Genomic DNA, 15,173 nt, shown 5'->3' with positions numbered 1-15,173 from the left:
CAAAAGTTGAAGAGATTGATCTTAAGGCACCACTTCTGCTTTGTCATTTTCTGAGCAAAATATTTAGCGCTGAAAGCCTGGGGTGGGGGTTGGGAGCACACTGTCTATTTGTAAGGGGCCAGTGATCTCTTTCTAGAGTGAAATTACTTTCATAGACCGAAGTGATGGGAATTCTTTCATTAGGGCCCTTTCCACTGGGCCTCCAATTAGCAGAGCTCTCTGAACAAGCTGAGACTGTTCATGGAGGTCTCTTCTGGGAAACAAAGAGCAATTTAGACCCAATTAAACTTTGGGTTTGTTGGTACCCAGAGCCTTTTACACTAACTACAGTGTATGAGAAAAAAGAAAGAAAGAAAAGCCTTTAGAGTTATGGAAAAAAAGGAAGAAGACTTGAAGTCAAGTTGGGAAAAAAAGGGTTTACTAGTAGCATGTGTAACTGAAGGGGCCCTAAAAGATAAAAGCCATTTAACTATGTTAGAAAGAAGGCAGTGTAGCGAAGAAATCTTCCAAATGCATGAGTTACAATTAGAGACTATTTGGTAAATCTCACAGTCAGTCTAACCAATAAATTTTAATGAAACACCTCATCTGTAAACAAATTAGTATCTTTGCTAACAGACGCCGTCGAGCACAGCAGGCTCTGCATCCCAGTGGATTGTTAGGAAAAACTCAGGTTTGGTGATCTCCTCTGTTCCACTGCACTGGTCTGACTCATCAAATGGAGGGAAGAAAAAAAAAAGACTCCGAGGGGAGAAGATTTTACTAAAACAATCACTGTGAATTGAGGCAGAAGCTGTTTGTTTTAAACGCTTAAATGCAGCCTCTCAACTCTCTCTCAACTTACAGGTGATTGCAGGCTATCGATCTCCAAGGTAGTGCTTTTATGTGGGGGATTGTGCTCCTTAAGAACCTCACCGCACTGGGCTGCCAAGTGAGATGAGGTGACTTCAAAAAGACACAGGGAGCCATTTGTGGCTCGATGAATAATCTCAAAATGCAGCTCGGGATTTGAATCCAAGTCCTGCTGAATTTAATGACATGGTGAATTCAGGACCTCTGATTAGCCCTGCTGACGCTGGTGACATCCCCCCAAAAATAAATTACATTTTAAAAAGTTGTGTTTGAAGAACGAGCTTATAGATTTTCTTTGCACCTGCAAAGATTTTAAGAAGTCTGTCAGCAAATCTTTGTCTTTGAATGAATACCTGTTTCCTTTCTTACACAAAAACAGGAACCCTGAGTGGGACGGTGAAGCTTAATAGTTTCCAGAAGTTGTTCCAGAGTGTGTGTGTGTGTGTGTGTGTGTGCGTGTGTGTGTTCACAAAGTCACGGGGGCGGGCAGCAGAGGCGTTTAGAGCTGCTCACTGTCTGCCTGCAGATCACAATATGACTGTTGGCATTTTAGGGGGCACAGATAGGCGACAAACTGAATAATGGCACCGACACACAGCAACAGTGCACAGCGTTACGCATGCCTGTTGATGGCAGCACATCGTCGGAGCTTAAAGATGCAGAAAAAACACAAGTGTGCAGTGATGGACACGAACGGGTCCTCTGCTCTTAATAAAGCACGATCCAGCCACGGCTGGGACAAAAGTGTGGCAGTGCGGTTTGATTGAGGGGTATCTCGGCTGCTGTCATCGCATCAGCACTCTCGGGGAAAACTGTTGAACGTGAACTGACTGAAGTCGAGACACATCAGATAGGCTCGATTACAGCTCGGCAGAGGTGCTCACAGCTGTCTTTTTTTTTTAATATAAGACATGGTACTATCATAGCTTTAAAAAAAAACGCCTCAGACTGCAGGTCGACACATTTTTCTAATGATGGTATCGACATGTAAACATGAGCTTTGAGCTGTTATCGGGGCCTATGCTGGGATGCGAGCGCCTGAATCAAGTGAAGGGTGGCGGGGTGCTGGTGGAGGGTTTGGAGGGGGGGTGCTGTGACATTGCAACATTCACACGCTTCACCGGGACACAGTAACAAAAGACCGCTTTAATTGTCTCGCCTCGGTTTCATCCCCTCCACGTTGCTCCGCTCAGTGGGGGCAGTCATTCCTCCTTCCATCGGGTGCAGTCTACTCTCATTGCAACGCAGACACAGAGCAAAATAAATCCCGCACTAATCACTGTGCACACATCCCCTAACGGCTATAGTTCTTTTGAGCAATTGGCACAACACTCTGGGTAACATTCAATCAGCTCTGCTTACCATCAATGGCCCTGGCTGGAGCGATTACTTCCAAATTGTGTATGAATCCCAAGAAAAGCAATCCTGTTGCCAGCATGTTGGCCGCGATGCGCAACATTGTAGCCTATCTTGGAAGAATATTACTCATCAATCGCTTCTTGCTCCTGTCAAAAGCTGGAGGTTGCAGAGCAGACAGGCGACGACGTGTAACCGTGTGCCCCGGCGGGGATGCTCCTTGCTGGAAATCCGCTGTCTGGGTGCGCAGTGAGTGCTGACAGGGCTGCTGCTTGCTGTCTGCTCACACTCGGAGAGTAAGTCTTCCAGACTTGTCCAGGCAAAAAGCCGAGGCTTTCTCCCAGCCCGGGGTTTCTTAAGGGGTCCTCGGATGCATGGAGAGCCCTGCCACAAAGGCTAGCAGGCTGAATTGAGCATCAAGCTAGCCCGGCTTGTAGGCGAGATGAAGGAGCTCGCTGGCGCCTGTAATCATGCAGCTGTCCGCCTTTTGTTCTCCCTGCCCCGATGGAGAAGTCACAGGGGGGGAATAAGAAGTGGATCAAATGTTCCTCTCCTCCCCGCCACCTCTGCTGCTGCTGCTGCTGCTGGCCACAGATTGAGCCTGAAGCCCGGAGCCCAGTCAGTCAGCGGTCTGAGTGACGTCGCAACATCAGGGGCTCAGCTGGCCCTCCCCTCTACCTCCAGCACCACCCGACACCACCACCATTCCCCTCCTTCAAATTAGGCTCACTCATGTAAACTCGCAGGCTGCAGTTGCTACCACGGTAGGCATTCTCAGGCCACCTTATTAAACGGATTTGACATTTAGATTGTGACATAAAAAACATCCGATCGTTCCAGTATTGTCTTTATTTTCAAGTACTTTGCAACTTCATCTTCATCGTGATTTGACGTTGATTTAGTATGAATTTTTCGGCTGCCCTAAATTTGTCAGTACTGCTAATTACCAAAATCATTTGTCATTTGTCAATCATGAAAAGCAGAATATTATTATTTCATTTAAGATGCCAAATGCATCACTGAACAGGATATGTAGTTTAGGTATTTGAATGATATGCTTGATTAACATCATTAAGTCAGTTTGCTATTTGCCCAATAAAAACCAACCTAATCTTTAGCTTTAAACAAGTTTCTGTCAGATTTCTAAAATATTTGTGCTTTCTTATTTGTATGACTGATGGTCTAATAAATTTGCTAAGCACTACAAACAATTTGCATATTGATAGGACCCAATGACTTGCAGATTTTCATCTACCTTCTGGATGTGGCCTTCACAGAACTTACTTTAATGACATTTGAAGAAGACCCCACATGGCCCTATAAAACTATTATGATGCACATAGTCTTGAAATCACGACTTTGAAGGACGTGATCCTTGAAATGGGATGACGTTTTAGTGGAAGAATGCTTTACTCAAGAATCAGAGCCGTACTTTTTAGTGATGTGTGTGGCCATGACTGGTATCTGATGCTTGCTTTCTGCCTTCAAGAGGGTTCAACAGTACCAATGAAAAAGCTTCTTACTGTGATAATGAGGAGAAAGTCACATAATGTGTTAGAAAATAGTGTGCAGAGGCATAATTACCACAGCAACCATTTTACTATTTAAAAAACGTAACCAAAAAGTAACCAATCTTAGACAAAGCTGACACACTAGGGTTTTGTAAGCTGTGAACTGCCTAGTATGGAAGGAAACACCCATCTGTACATCAACAAATGTGTGTGTGTGTGTGGGGGGGGGTTTACCCCGAATGATGACAGCTGATGTTGTTGGGATGCTAAACCAGCTTATCCAAAATGACAGCCAGGCAGTGGACACGAGGGTTTCCTTGGCTTTGTCTTAATTTAAGGTTTTCAAGATATGGAGAAGCTCATCCTGTCTATTTTGAGGCTGCTGCTTTCTCCACTGATACTCCAGCACACGGAGAAATGTTAGCAGAACTGATGGTATTTTGGATCATTACCATCGCTTTACATTCATCAAGTACAAACTGCTTACTTGAACGTGTTAGGTAATAGGTTTACTCTCACGCAGTACTTGGATCATTTAACAAAAACAACACCCTGAAACACATATTTCATTTTACTGAAGAGCACTCCAGGGAGCTGGGGATATAATGCCAGAGAAAAAGCCTAAGCTAAAGGTTTGGGATTAGATTACCTGGTTTATATAATCATCGATGATAAAATCTGATGAATACACAGAAAGACTACATGCAATAAATGGCAGTGTGACTGTATAAGGTGAATTATTGATGGCTTAGATGAATTTAATAGACTTAAGCAGTGAATCAGTTCAACATTTGTGGCTCAGCAAAGTTCTTCATTTACAAACAGGTTGCTGGGATTATTGTATGACATATGTTGAACTGCTCTTTAAAATATGTAAAGTAAGGCCTGCAGCTTCTATTAAGAACCCTTCTAACTTCATTGTTTAAAAAAATCATGCAAACAGCTTGAAAGACACTGGCTATATGTTAATGGTTTACTTCCTCTTTATTAAAACAAGTCATTCATGGTCACAGTCCTACTGACGCTGATATCTGACGAGTCAAAGTGTTATTCTGGTTAACTCTGATTATATTTGTTGTGACTGTATTTTGTTTTTAACTTCTGTGACTTTTTACATATTTAATTTAATCCCAACTACAGTGTAAAATTCATTCACACACACAAAAAAGTGGCACAATCACGCAGAACTGGAAGAAACATAAGACCAGGTGTGGAGTCTTTAGAGTGACCCTTAAAAAAAATGTTTTTATAGGTTGTGTATGCTCCTGAGAGCACAAATGAATCCGGCTTTTACTTACACATCCCCAGTGTGTGTGCACCAGTTTAGAGTAATAATATCAAGTGACCTCCAGAATCTGTCTGTGAAATGCTGTGCAGCACTGACACCTAGAGGGTCTACAGTGCCAGATTCTCTAAAGCCAAAGAACAAAAGGTCTTTTGTGTCAGTGGGAAAAAAAACAGAAGAAGACTGTATTTAAAATACTACCAAAGTGACGCATAGCTTTAAGTATTCTGTTCTGTTTCAGCAGCTCCCCCCCTCAAGACTCTTACAAGGATAAGAAAATAAATGAGTTGCAAACGCGAGCAGAAAGAATATCCAGCAAAACACTTGACCGAGATGTTTCTGAAAGAGAGAATGTTAGTACCACTTGTCCTTTTAACCTCAGTCTTTTCTTGATTTCAGGGTCATTATATTTGCTGAAGCCAAACCTCTCAGGAAGAGTTATGAGTCACGAGGTTTGTTTTTTAAATGAAACTGAAATTTTCATTTACAGTTACAGTTACAGTGTTAAACAAACTATTATTTGGTGTTAATTCAATCAGGAATTCCACATTTTTCACCCAAATCGTCCTCTTAAAGCCGTTTAAATGCTTTATTTAGTGCATGCAGCATAGCTAACAGTATAACAGCGCCACACTACCAGTTCTTACCTTATCTAATGCTGTGTTTGAGTCCAAAAATGTCCTCATACCAAATGCTTTTGCGCAATGCTTACATAACTAAAACCAGACATTCACTGAAAAAGCATGGAAAGACAGAGAGGGAAAAAGACTTGAGATATATTTACAAAAGAAACATGTAGTCTTTAGAAAATTCTTAGACAGCATCAAAAAGTCACACACACAAACCTCAGACATGCACGTGTGATAAATACAGCCGTTTGACATAATTCTGTGACCACCTTGTCCCACAATGGCACCTTTCTCACAACTCTGAATTTATGGAGCTTAGTAACAGCGCAAATGTTTGTGTGAACCCTTTTTGAATTTTTTTGTGAATGTATTTTCACATCGCTTACGTCACACAGTGCTCATTTTGCTTTTCTCGGTTGAAAAACAAAATACATCAAAGTTGTAGGAAAGAAATAGAAACTGAAAGATTGTTTTTACTCATTTCCTCTTTGTCTTCCGTGTTGTCTTTATTTAACTCTAATGTTTATGTTGGGTTTTTGTCCTGGTTTGGAGACAGTGGCACTGACAAAAGGACAGGAAGTGGAGCTGGAGATGACAGAGATCAAGGTGCTAGAAAGAAAGAAAGAAAGAAAGAAAGAAAGAAAGAAAGAAAGAAAGAAAGAAAGAAAGAAAGAAAGAAAGAAAGAAAGAAATGAGCGCATCAAGGTGAGGTTGGGATACTTTGGAGACGTAGAGAGTAGGGATAGTGGATATTTTGGAGTAGATATATATGGAGTTGCCAAGCAGAAGGAAAAGAGAAAAACCACAGAGATTCCTGGATATAGTGAAGGAGGACATGCAGAGTTAGTGTGACAGAGGAGGGTGGTAGGGATGGGGTGAGAGGGAAAGGGTGCAGCAGAAAGATGATTTTGTCCTCATTTTTAATTAGACTATACTTAAACTCTTGAGATATTAGTTGCTGTGTAATGATTTTTTCAGTTTTCTAAAGAACTCTAAAAGGTGATCATATTTTAATTCACTTTTGTGTTTCCCTTTTCTTCCCTTTTTTGCTCTTTCTTGTTAATCAGCTCTGGAAAACATACTCAAGTGAAACTAATGAAACAAGGGAAAATCAGTCTTGGAGTGAGCTGCCACATCACTGACTTGCAGCATTGTTTGTGCATGTAAACATATAACCCACACATTGCAAAACTATAGCAAGCATGTTGCTGATGCGTAACACTGATGCCATTGCTCTGAAAAAGGCTCTTTATGGGGGAAATGTTGAGGTATCAGCTGGTGTTTGTTAATTTATACCAGCAGATGGAAGCATAACACAGGTGACACACTTGCCCGTGGAGTCCACAGCTCTCACAAACGTCACTTTCATGTTACCCTCAGCCCTGTGTGTGGTAAAAGCGACGACTAGACTAAATGACTGTTTTTGGTTTAACTATTTTTAAGCAGGAATTAATGAATGAAATCTATAAACAACAGTAAAATAGGAAAAAGTAAACAAGAATATGCTGCTATTAACACATCGCTCATGATTTCTTTCCATAATTCCCTCTAACCCTGCTCGTGACCACTCTAAAAGTTATTGTAGAAGTCTCATGTGTTACTTGTCAGATTTAGATCCATCTCTGGGGATCTTCACTTTTTCTCCTCTGATCAGTTTTAATGCATTTTATGTGTGACAGCGAAACAAATGGAGAAACACATTAGAGATCTGCTCTAACAGCTAACAGTAATATTTATCCCTGCAGCGATCCTAAAGTGACTCTGATGCTGTGCATATATACACCCACGCATCTTTCACCATAATGACATTTTGCTCAGCACTTCCCTTTCTACCTGTAGCTCCACTATATTCTGTATCTCTGCACCATCATGTTGTAAAACACCATGCTTCTGAGTCCTGCACATGATAGGCTATATCAGGATTGGAAGCACTTGTTTCTCTTGGTCTGTCTAGTTGCCAGTAAAGCCATCGTAGCCTGTAGCTTTTCTTGGTTGATGTTTTTGACATGCTTTATTTCCCCAGCCACCCTTCAAATGATAGTTTCATGATACTAAATGAAAACATGGATGAAGCAACTGCACATGTGAAGTAAAGTGTCCACACTGTGCAGCGGGAAAACATCTCTTCTCCTTACAAAATGTATCTGATGTGAGTGACATTGAATTACCGTATTAATGGAAACCCTAACCTGTGGAGAACTCTCCGAGAGCTGTGCTGGGCTTCTGGTACGTCTCTTTCCGTTGCACTTTTTATTGATGAAGTAAGTGAAAACACCATTCATCTGCTCTGTGTCATGAGCAAGGAGCAAGGATTTTGTGCGTCATTCTTTCATCCTCAAACTAAGGCTCATGGTGCACCTACGCCCAGTTTACTGCAGCTGTGGTGAAAGCCAGGGTGAAGCGCAGAGCGGAGGAGGCAGTCTGTACTTGCTCCCCTCCAGTGTGTTAATGTTAAGATGTTGGATTATTATTTTTTCCAAAACTAATGAATAAACTATGGATTGATTTTAGAATTTCATGTCAATATCTGTTTTGTGTTTTTTAAAACTTGGAGCATTTTCAACTTTCCTTCATACGCGCACACACAAATGGATACGGGGATGCATCAGTCTCTGAAGTAGATTATCACTCATCTTCTACTCACCCGTCCCTCCTCCCTTCACTGATGCGCTCTCCCTCCCCTCCCTTGCTTTGGAGCCAGATGGATTACCTCATCAATCAAAGTTCCTAGAATCACATCTTGTGCATGTGTGCGTCTGTGCATGTTTGTGTGTGTGCGTGCATGCGCATGTGTCCCAACGCTACAGTGTCTTCATTTTAAGGAAGACAGAGAAAAAAAGATATTTAAAGACATTTTCTGTCTCATTCACTTCTCTTCATCTGCTTATACACAGGAAGCAGCTCATTTTCTTCATGCATGAAAGCCTGTTTGAGCTGACAAAATGACACAATCAAAATAATGTGAGTGCTCTTGTTTGTAGGTGGGACAAGGGCTTTTAATTTGACAAGTGTATGTAGAATTCCATAGCTGAGCAGTGAAATATGGCCTGATTTATGTAAGCAACCAGAAGACAAGATTACACCGTATTATTTGAATGTAATTTTTTAGTTTTAAATACTTCAAAACTGTGAAGACTTTTGCAGTACACAATCAAAACGCAATTAACTTTGTGCAGTTGATTAGCCCATTTCCCTGTTCTATTCCGTGCTATGCATTAAAAGTCAGACCCGCCCTTTTAATGTTAGTCTACAGTGATACAAGTGTAGCTAAGTCAAAAACGACCCCTTGTTTTATGTCCTCTAACCTACGAGAGGAAGTTCTACAATGTTGTACAGTCTGTGTATTTTTTTCCCCTCCTCGAAAGAAACAATTATGGAGCGGGCAATGCTGATAACACCTAAGGAATTTGAGGCATGCACAAACAGCCCTTCCCCCATCCGCTTAGCTCAATCTCTCCCCTTCCCCCTTCCCTCATCCCCTTCTCTCCTTTCCTCCCACTCCATCATCAGGCTTTCTTTCTGCCTCTTTACACTCAGAATCTGTTCAGATTACTTGCAGCTGGGACTTGGGGTTAAAAAAAATCAAATCAAAAGAAACAAAAATAAATTGTGCAACATTTAGATTGTGGTGTCATGACAATGAGCCCGATGTTTATGCATGTTAACACCAAATAGTTTCTCAGTGATAATCTGTTAATTACATCCTCAGATGGTGAGTTTTGAAATGTTGTTAAACTGATGTGTACCAATCAAGCGATATGGCTAACTATTAAAAAATATATACTTTTTATTTGTATTAAGTAAGTAAGCAAGTAAGTACATTTTTTTTATATAGCACCTTTTTGGATAAGGCTCAGAAAGTCTTTCACAACAACAATCAGCAAAACAAAACAAGTAATCATGAACTCGGGAGGAAAAGGAATCCAGAAATTTAAAAAATATAGATGTCTCAGACAGTGGCCTCACTTCAGTGGCTCTGTCAAGAGTTTATAAATAGAAAATATGAACTGAACAAAAAATAAAAAATCAGAACAAAGAAATTGTAACACACTGTCGAGCTTTTAATCTCAGTTTATTATAAAAGGAAAACTCATTTCTTCTCTTTTCTAATTAATTTATTTGTATTTAGAGGCAGCACACATCAACCACCACTGCTGTCAGTGAATAGATCAAATACTATGCCCATTAAAAACAGCTTTACGTGCTTTATTTTATTTTATAATAGCTTCTATTCATTATTATGAAATTTAAAAAAATTAATAATAATTAGTAACAGTCCTAAAGTTGTTTGTAAAATTGTGTCGGATTTAAAGACTAAACAGGTAGGTTTTATGCTAATATTAGGTCAGTGTTGATATTAGGGTGAGGATTGTTGAGGTCAGTTGTCTTAATAGTTTTCTCATTTCCTATTTGTATGAATGAAAACTGTAAACTGTTCCCATTTGTCTCCAATACAATCTGAAATAGTGCCTCAGAAGAATCAGGATGTCCGGGATGCTTGCACATTTTTACTCACTGTGCTAACAGATTAATTATCATTATAAAAAGATAATGAATGGACATGTGCACACAAACGATATCTTATGGTGAAACCTAAAAGTCACCATCCATTCCCCTCAAGCCGCCTCGCCCCTCAAAACTTCCTTTTTCACACTCTCCCTCAAAAACACATTCCAGCCACAGGGAATGCCTGACTGATTGTTTGATGAGTGTTAGGGGTGTGTGTGTGGTCTGTTCGGCAGACGTGTTAAGTAGCTACTCTCACGTGAAGCAAGCGAATGCATCCATTTGTTTGTCTGTGCCTCTGATAATGCATCTTTTTTTATGGCTTTTATTCACTACAACAGAGCTGTAGCCATTCATTCGCTGCTTAACCTGCACTGAGAACAAGCAACACGCACATGTGTAATTAAATTCATTAAGGTTTTAATTAAAATGGCAAAAAGCTATTTTGTGAGATATTGCACTTTTTATTGCTTACTGTAATTAAAAAGAGTTTATTTCGTGACTACCAGTGTATTTCTCACGCTGCTGCTGAGTGAATGGTTTATGTTAAATAAAGAAAAACACATGAATTAACATAAATAATAAAAGCCATAGCTTATGAAACTCGAGCTCACATATCTGCAGAGATTGCTTCAATATGCAGTAAGCTGTTTCTTTATGTGGAGCAGGTGTTGGGTGAAGGGTTTGTTCTGTCAGAGGTGAAGATTTAAAGAAAGAAAGACTGGCTGCTTCTCATTTTCACCCTTAACCACATAGTGCTCAGTGGTCATTTTTGATTGACACCTTTGTCTTTTTCTTATTTTTGCCCACTTCTAGAAGTTCTGCAGTGACTTTCTGCCTTTCTACCACTCTCAGCCATTTTGACCTTGAACCCCACATTGACAATCTCAGTGACCCAGACCCTTCCTCACACATGAACTACCTGAACCCTTTCACAGCATTCATATCCCCTTTCCACCACACACAGGCTCCCTTCCTCCCAAACAACAACCCACTTTGATGACAGGGGTTCACCCCCACTGCATTCATGCTCTCTATAGCAAACCACAGGGTGGAATTTCCTAAACAGTTGCCTTTGTCCTGAATGGCTTCCACACTGCAAAATAGCTGTGGCTATTTGGCTGCATTTCATAATAAACTTGCAAAGAAAAAGTATCTGCTAAGGCTGATTTATTTTAGAAGACAAATAAAAAAAATGAGAACATTTTTAATGCAAGTCTGTACCAGATGCAGCTTTCATTTTATGAAAAGAACTCTGACCCATGCTTCAAAACATAGTTTCACTCCCACTTTGAGGCCATGATAAATTAAACTTTTTTTTTTTTTGGAAAAAGAAAAGAAACAGGCAATGCACCACCTCTTTCTTTTTTTTTGTCTCTAATATAAAGCATTAGGGTTATCCCACACATACGCCTGCGTGCACACATAAGCATAAACACATGCCCGTGTGCACATGTAAACCACTTAGCTACTCTTGAGGTAATAAGTATGGATTCACAGGCTATAACACTTGGGGTGGAGGGGGCTGGGTTACTTAGCAACTAGCCTGTTGATGTCCAAACAATGTTCATGTCGTCAAAGCGGCTGGTTGTAACAGACTGAGGTTCTGCTGCTGGTGCAGCAGTCTCGCTGGTGTGTTCCTAAAGGGAAATGAATGAACAGACACACACGGGCTGCTGAAGCCAGAGATACACAGACTAACACAAAGTGCTTATGGTTCATTTCTTAGAAATATTGACCATACCGCTGCACTTGTCATTTTATTGTCCACACAGAGGACACGCAGTGCTCACAGCTGGCAGAGTGGGCCGTCTGTGGAGGAAGGAAAGCCTTTTGCTCACTAGACTATACAGGGATGTGCCATTTCTACAAAGTCTGCAATCTGTAGAGCTATTATGTAAAATCTACAAAAGGCAAATGATAGCAGAGGAAACTTTTTTTGTGGTTTTTAAATTTACCTTAAACAAAGCTTATTATAAGCAAAATGCACAGAGAATTTGGAGACTAACAGCTACAGCTTTATTGAACAGAAGGCACACAATCCTAAGGGAAAGTCAGTTCTGCCTACCAGTTGTAGCCTGTTTTATCCATCGAACACATGCATTGCTCTTAAAAGTCATCTCTGGTGTTTGTATCAGCAGCAGAAATTGTGCTTTGGTGTGTACATGCTGGAAAAAACACAAATCACTCTTCTTCTGGTTTGCAAAGAGTCCCCATGCTTGAAAGAATACACTGACTCATAAATCATTCATGACTCTATATTGATGTACTGTCCAAAACACTGAAATGAAACTAATAGATTGCTAATTTCATAATTGATGGCTGCAGTGTGAGATTAAAAGTAGCAGCAGGGCTGGGTTTTTTGTGTCAGTGCTGATTACACTGAATGCCACTGCAATTTAGGAATCAGGTTTCAATTGCCATCTGTGTTGGAATATGTCTTCCAGCCAATTGCTGGCAACAAGAGAAAGTGAAAAGCCATTCAAATATAGCAGTAGTAGATAAGAAACCAGAGTCAGTGACTAGGCAGCCATGGATAACATGTTAAAGGTAACTTTAGGACAATGCTCATTCACACTCTGATGTCAAATTTGTAGGGTTAGCACCTCATGTGTGTCTGCTCTTTGATAGTATTTGTCTGTGACCTTCAGAACAAACAACACAGCGTTGCATTTGACCCATTTCACTGTGACAAAACCACATAATGGTGTTCCACAATAATTTCTACTGTGTGGTGGTGAGTCTGAGATACTTAATTGAGTTACACAAACAATACAAAAAATAGCTTTGTTTCTGTTTGGTCACAAGTCATTGGGTCAGTGACAGCACAAGCAAGAAGCTGACTATATGTCTAAATATGTCTCTTTCCCTCCAGATGACCAAAACAGGAAGATCTCAAGTTGTACACAACATACTTAGCTTGATTATTTTTTGCTTCCCTGGCCCATAAAATTATTTTCATCTTGCTTCTGATGAACTAATGACTACAATGGAGGCGGCACTAGCGAAGGAGAACCTTCAAAATGACATTATAAGTCTGGGTTTATAAAATGTATTCATTTATTTTTCTCTTGTGCCAGACTGAAGGTTTTAAGGCTCTGTATGTCTTCAAAAGACATGTTGCTTTGACATTAATCATAGAGAAAAAAAGACAGATATACTTTTTAAAAAATGGTTTTTAGGAGCAGATTTTACATTTTAGACATTTTCAAACAAGATGTTCTAAAGTGGGGGCATGTTAAATCATGCAATGATCCTCGAAGCTCCAGCTACTCTGGGGGATCTGTGATATAAGCATCAGCAGTCTGGAGTTGTCACAAATGGTTCTTTCCCTCTTGGGCAAAATAAGATAATAATAAACGGGATCTAAAGACATTCAGCAGGAGAATGGCACGGATAAAACTGATTGGAGTGATGAGAACATGTTAATGGAAACTAGAGAACTGTAACTGTAAAACAGTATGTCTTGTCATCTTTATAATGATATCCAGAAAAGACTGACTTATGTGAACTAGCTGAACGTTTGCATTCAGTGTTTAATGAGGAAATATTAACCATTCTCAGTTCATAGGAGTCGCTGTATTGCAAATGTACTTAAGAAAGTTTAAAATGCATTTGTTATCAGTAAAAAATAAACAAATAGAGAGAGAAAGCCACACATGCAAAGGAAGGAGGAGCAGCAAAATTAAATATGCTTCAGTTCAGTTCAATTTAGTTTCATTTTTATAGTGCCAAATCACACCTCAAGGTGCTTTATATTGAAAGAAAAAGACCCTGCAATATTAAAGAGAAAACCTCAACAATCAGATGGCCCCGTATGATCAAGCACTTGGTGACAGTGGGAAGAAAAAAACTCCCTTTAAACAGGAAGAAACCTCCAGCAGAACCAGACTCAGGGGCAGCCATCTTCCACAACTGGTTGAGGGGGGTGAGGGAAAAGAGAGCAAAGAGAGACAGCACAAAAAACACCCACGGGAAAGAGCCAACCCTTCAGGTGGGTGAAAAGGATGTGGAGGTGTTATGAATTTATTACATCTAAGATAAATAAATGATGGCATCTGCTTTTCTACTACGCTTTTATTGTCTTCTGTATGGCACCTCTTGCAAAATTTAAAGTTTAGATTTTTGTCTTCGTTGCTAAAATGAGGAGAATAATGTAGTATAAATTATATATAGGCTAAAAATAGGTGAAAGTAGATATTTCTGGAAGATGTGCGTAACAGAAAAATTACAAACTAAAGGAGAGGGTAGACAAAAGATAATAATATAAAAACACATCCAGAGGGAAAAGAGGTGAGATGAGAACAAGAAATGCTCAGTGCGCCATGTATGCCCCTCTGCAGCCTGGTTAAGTTTCACCTGATCCAGTCCTAACTATAAGCATCATCAAAAGAGGAAAACGTGAAGCCAGCACTTAAAAGCAGAGAGGGTGTCTGTCTCCTGATACCAAACTGGGAGCTGTTCCACGAGAGAGGGCCCTGATAGCTGAAGACTCTGCCTCCCATTCTACTTTCAGAATGTGTAGGTAAGGCTGCAGACTGAGCGAGAAGTGCTCTCTTGGGATGACATGGTTTTGCGAGGTCTTAAAGCTATCATTGGGATATTATCATTCAGGATTCATTTCAAATTCAGTCCTGGATTTAACAAGGAGTCCACGAGAAGAAACTAATGTAGCAGAAATGTGCTCTCTCATAGTCCCACTTAGGGTTTTGGATGAAGTGATGGCTAACACATGCATGGACTAGTTTGTCAGGATCACTCTGAGACAGGATGTTTTTAACTTTGTCAATAATTTACAGATGAAAGATGCAGTGCTGGTGCATTTCCTATCTGGCCTCAGTCATTTGCTCGCTTCCTTAATTACCACCCGGTCATCAAAAGATCGAGAACCCTTATTATATATCAATGCTTTTAAAAATGAATGAGAATTCTGAAGAAGGTGAATGCCTGTGAAGTCAAGAGTGAGTCAAGGACCTTCAGACAAAAGCACCGCACACTGTAACTTTGATGGGGGTTTTTTGGGGGGGGGTGTTC

General features: G+C 40.3%; 1 protein-coding gene across 1 annotated transcript in view; it reads right to left on the bottom strand.

Moving 5' to 3' along the window:
* Positions 1 to 2,886, bottom strand: part of lrp1aa (low density lipoprotein receptor-related protein 1Aa) — a 96,274-nt gene extending 93,388 nt beyond the window's left edge. Inside the window, exon 1 of the mRNA XM_031747979.2 lies at positions 2,215 to 2,886. Within this exon, the coding sequence (XP_031603839.1) occupies positions 2,215 to 2,311 (97 nt within the window). The 5' untranslated portion in view covers positions 2,312 to 2,886. The remainder of the gene's footprint in view (positions 1 to 2,214) is intronic.
* Positions 2,887 to 15,173: the final 12,287 nt, after the last annotated feature.

This window comes from Oreochromis aureus, linkage group 5, assembly GCF_013358895.1.
Source record: "Oreochromis aureus strain Israel breed Guangdong linkage group 5, ZZ_aureus, whole genome shotgun sequence".
NCBI classification, from domain to species: domain Eukaryota; kingdom Metazoa; phylum Chordata; class Actinopteri; order Cichliformes; family Cichlidae; genus Oreochromis; species Oreochromis aureus.
This window is presented reverse-complemented; position numbering and strand designations above follow the sequence as displayed.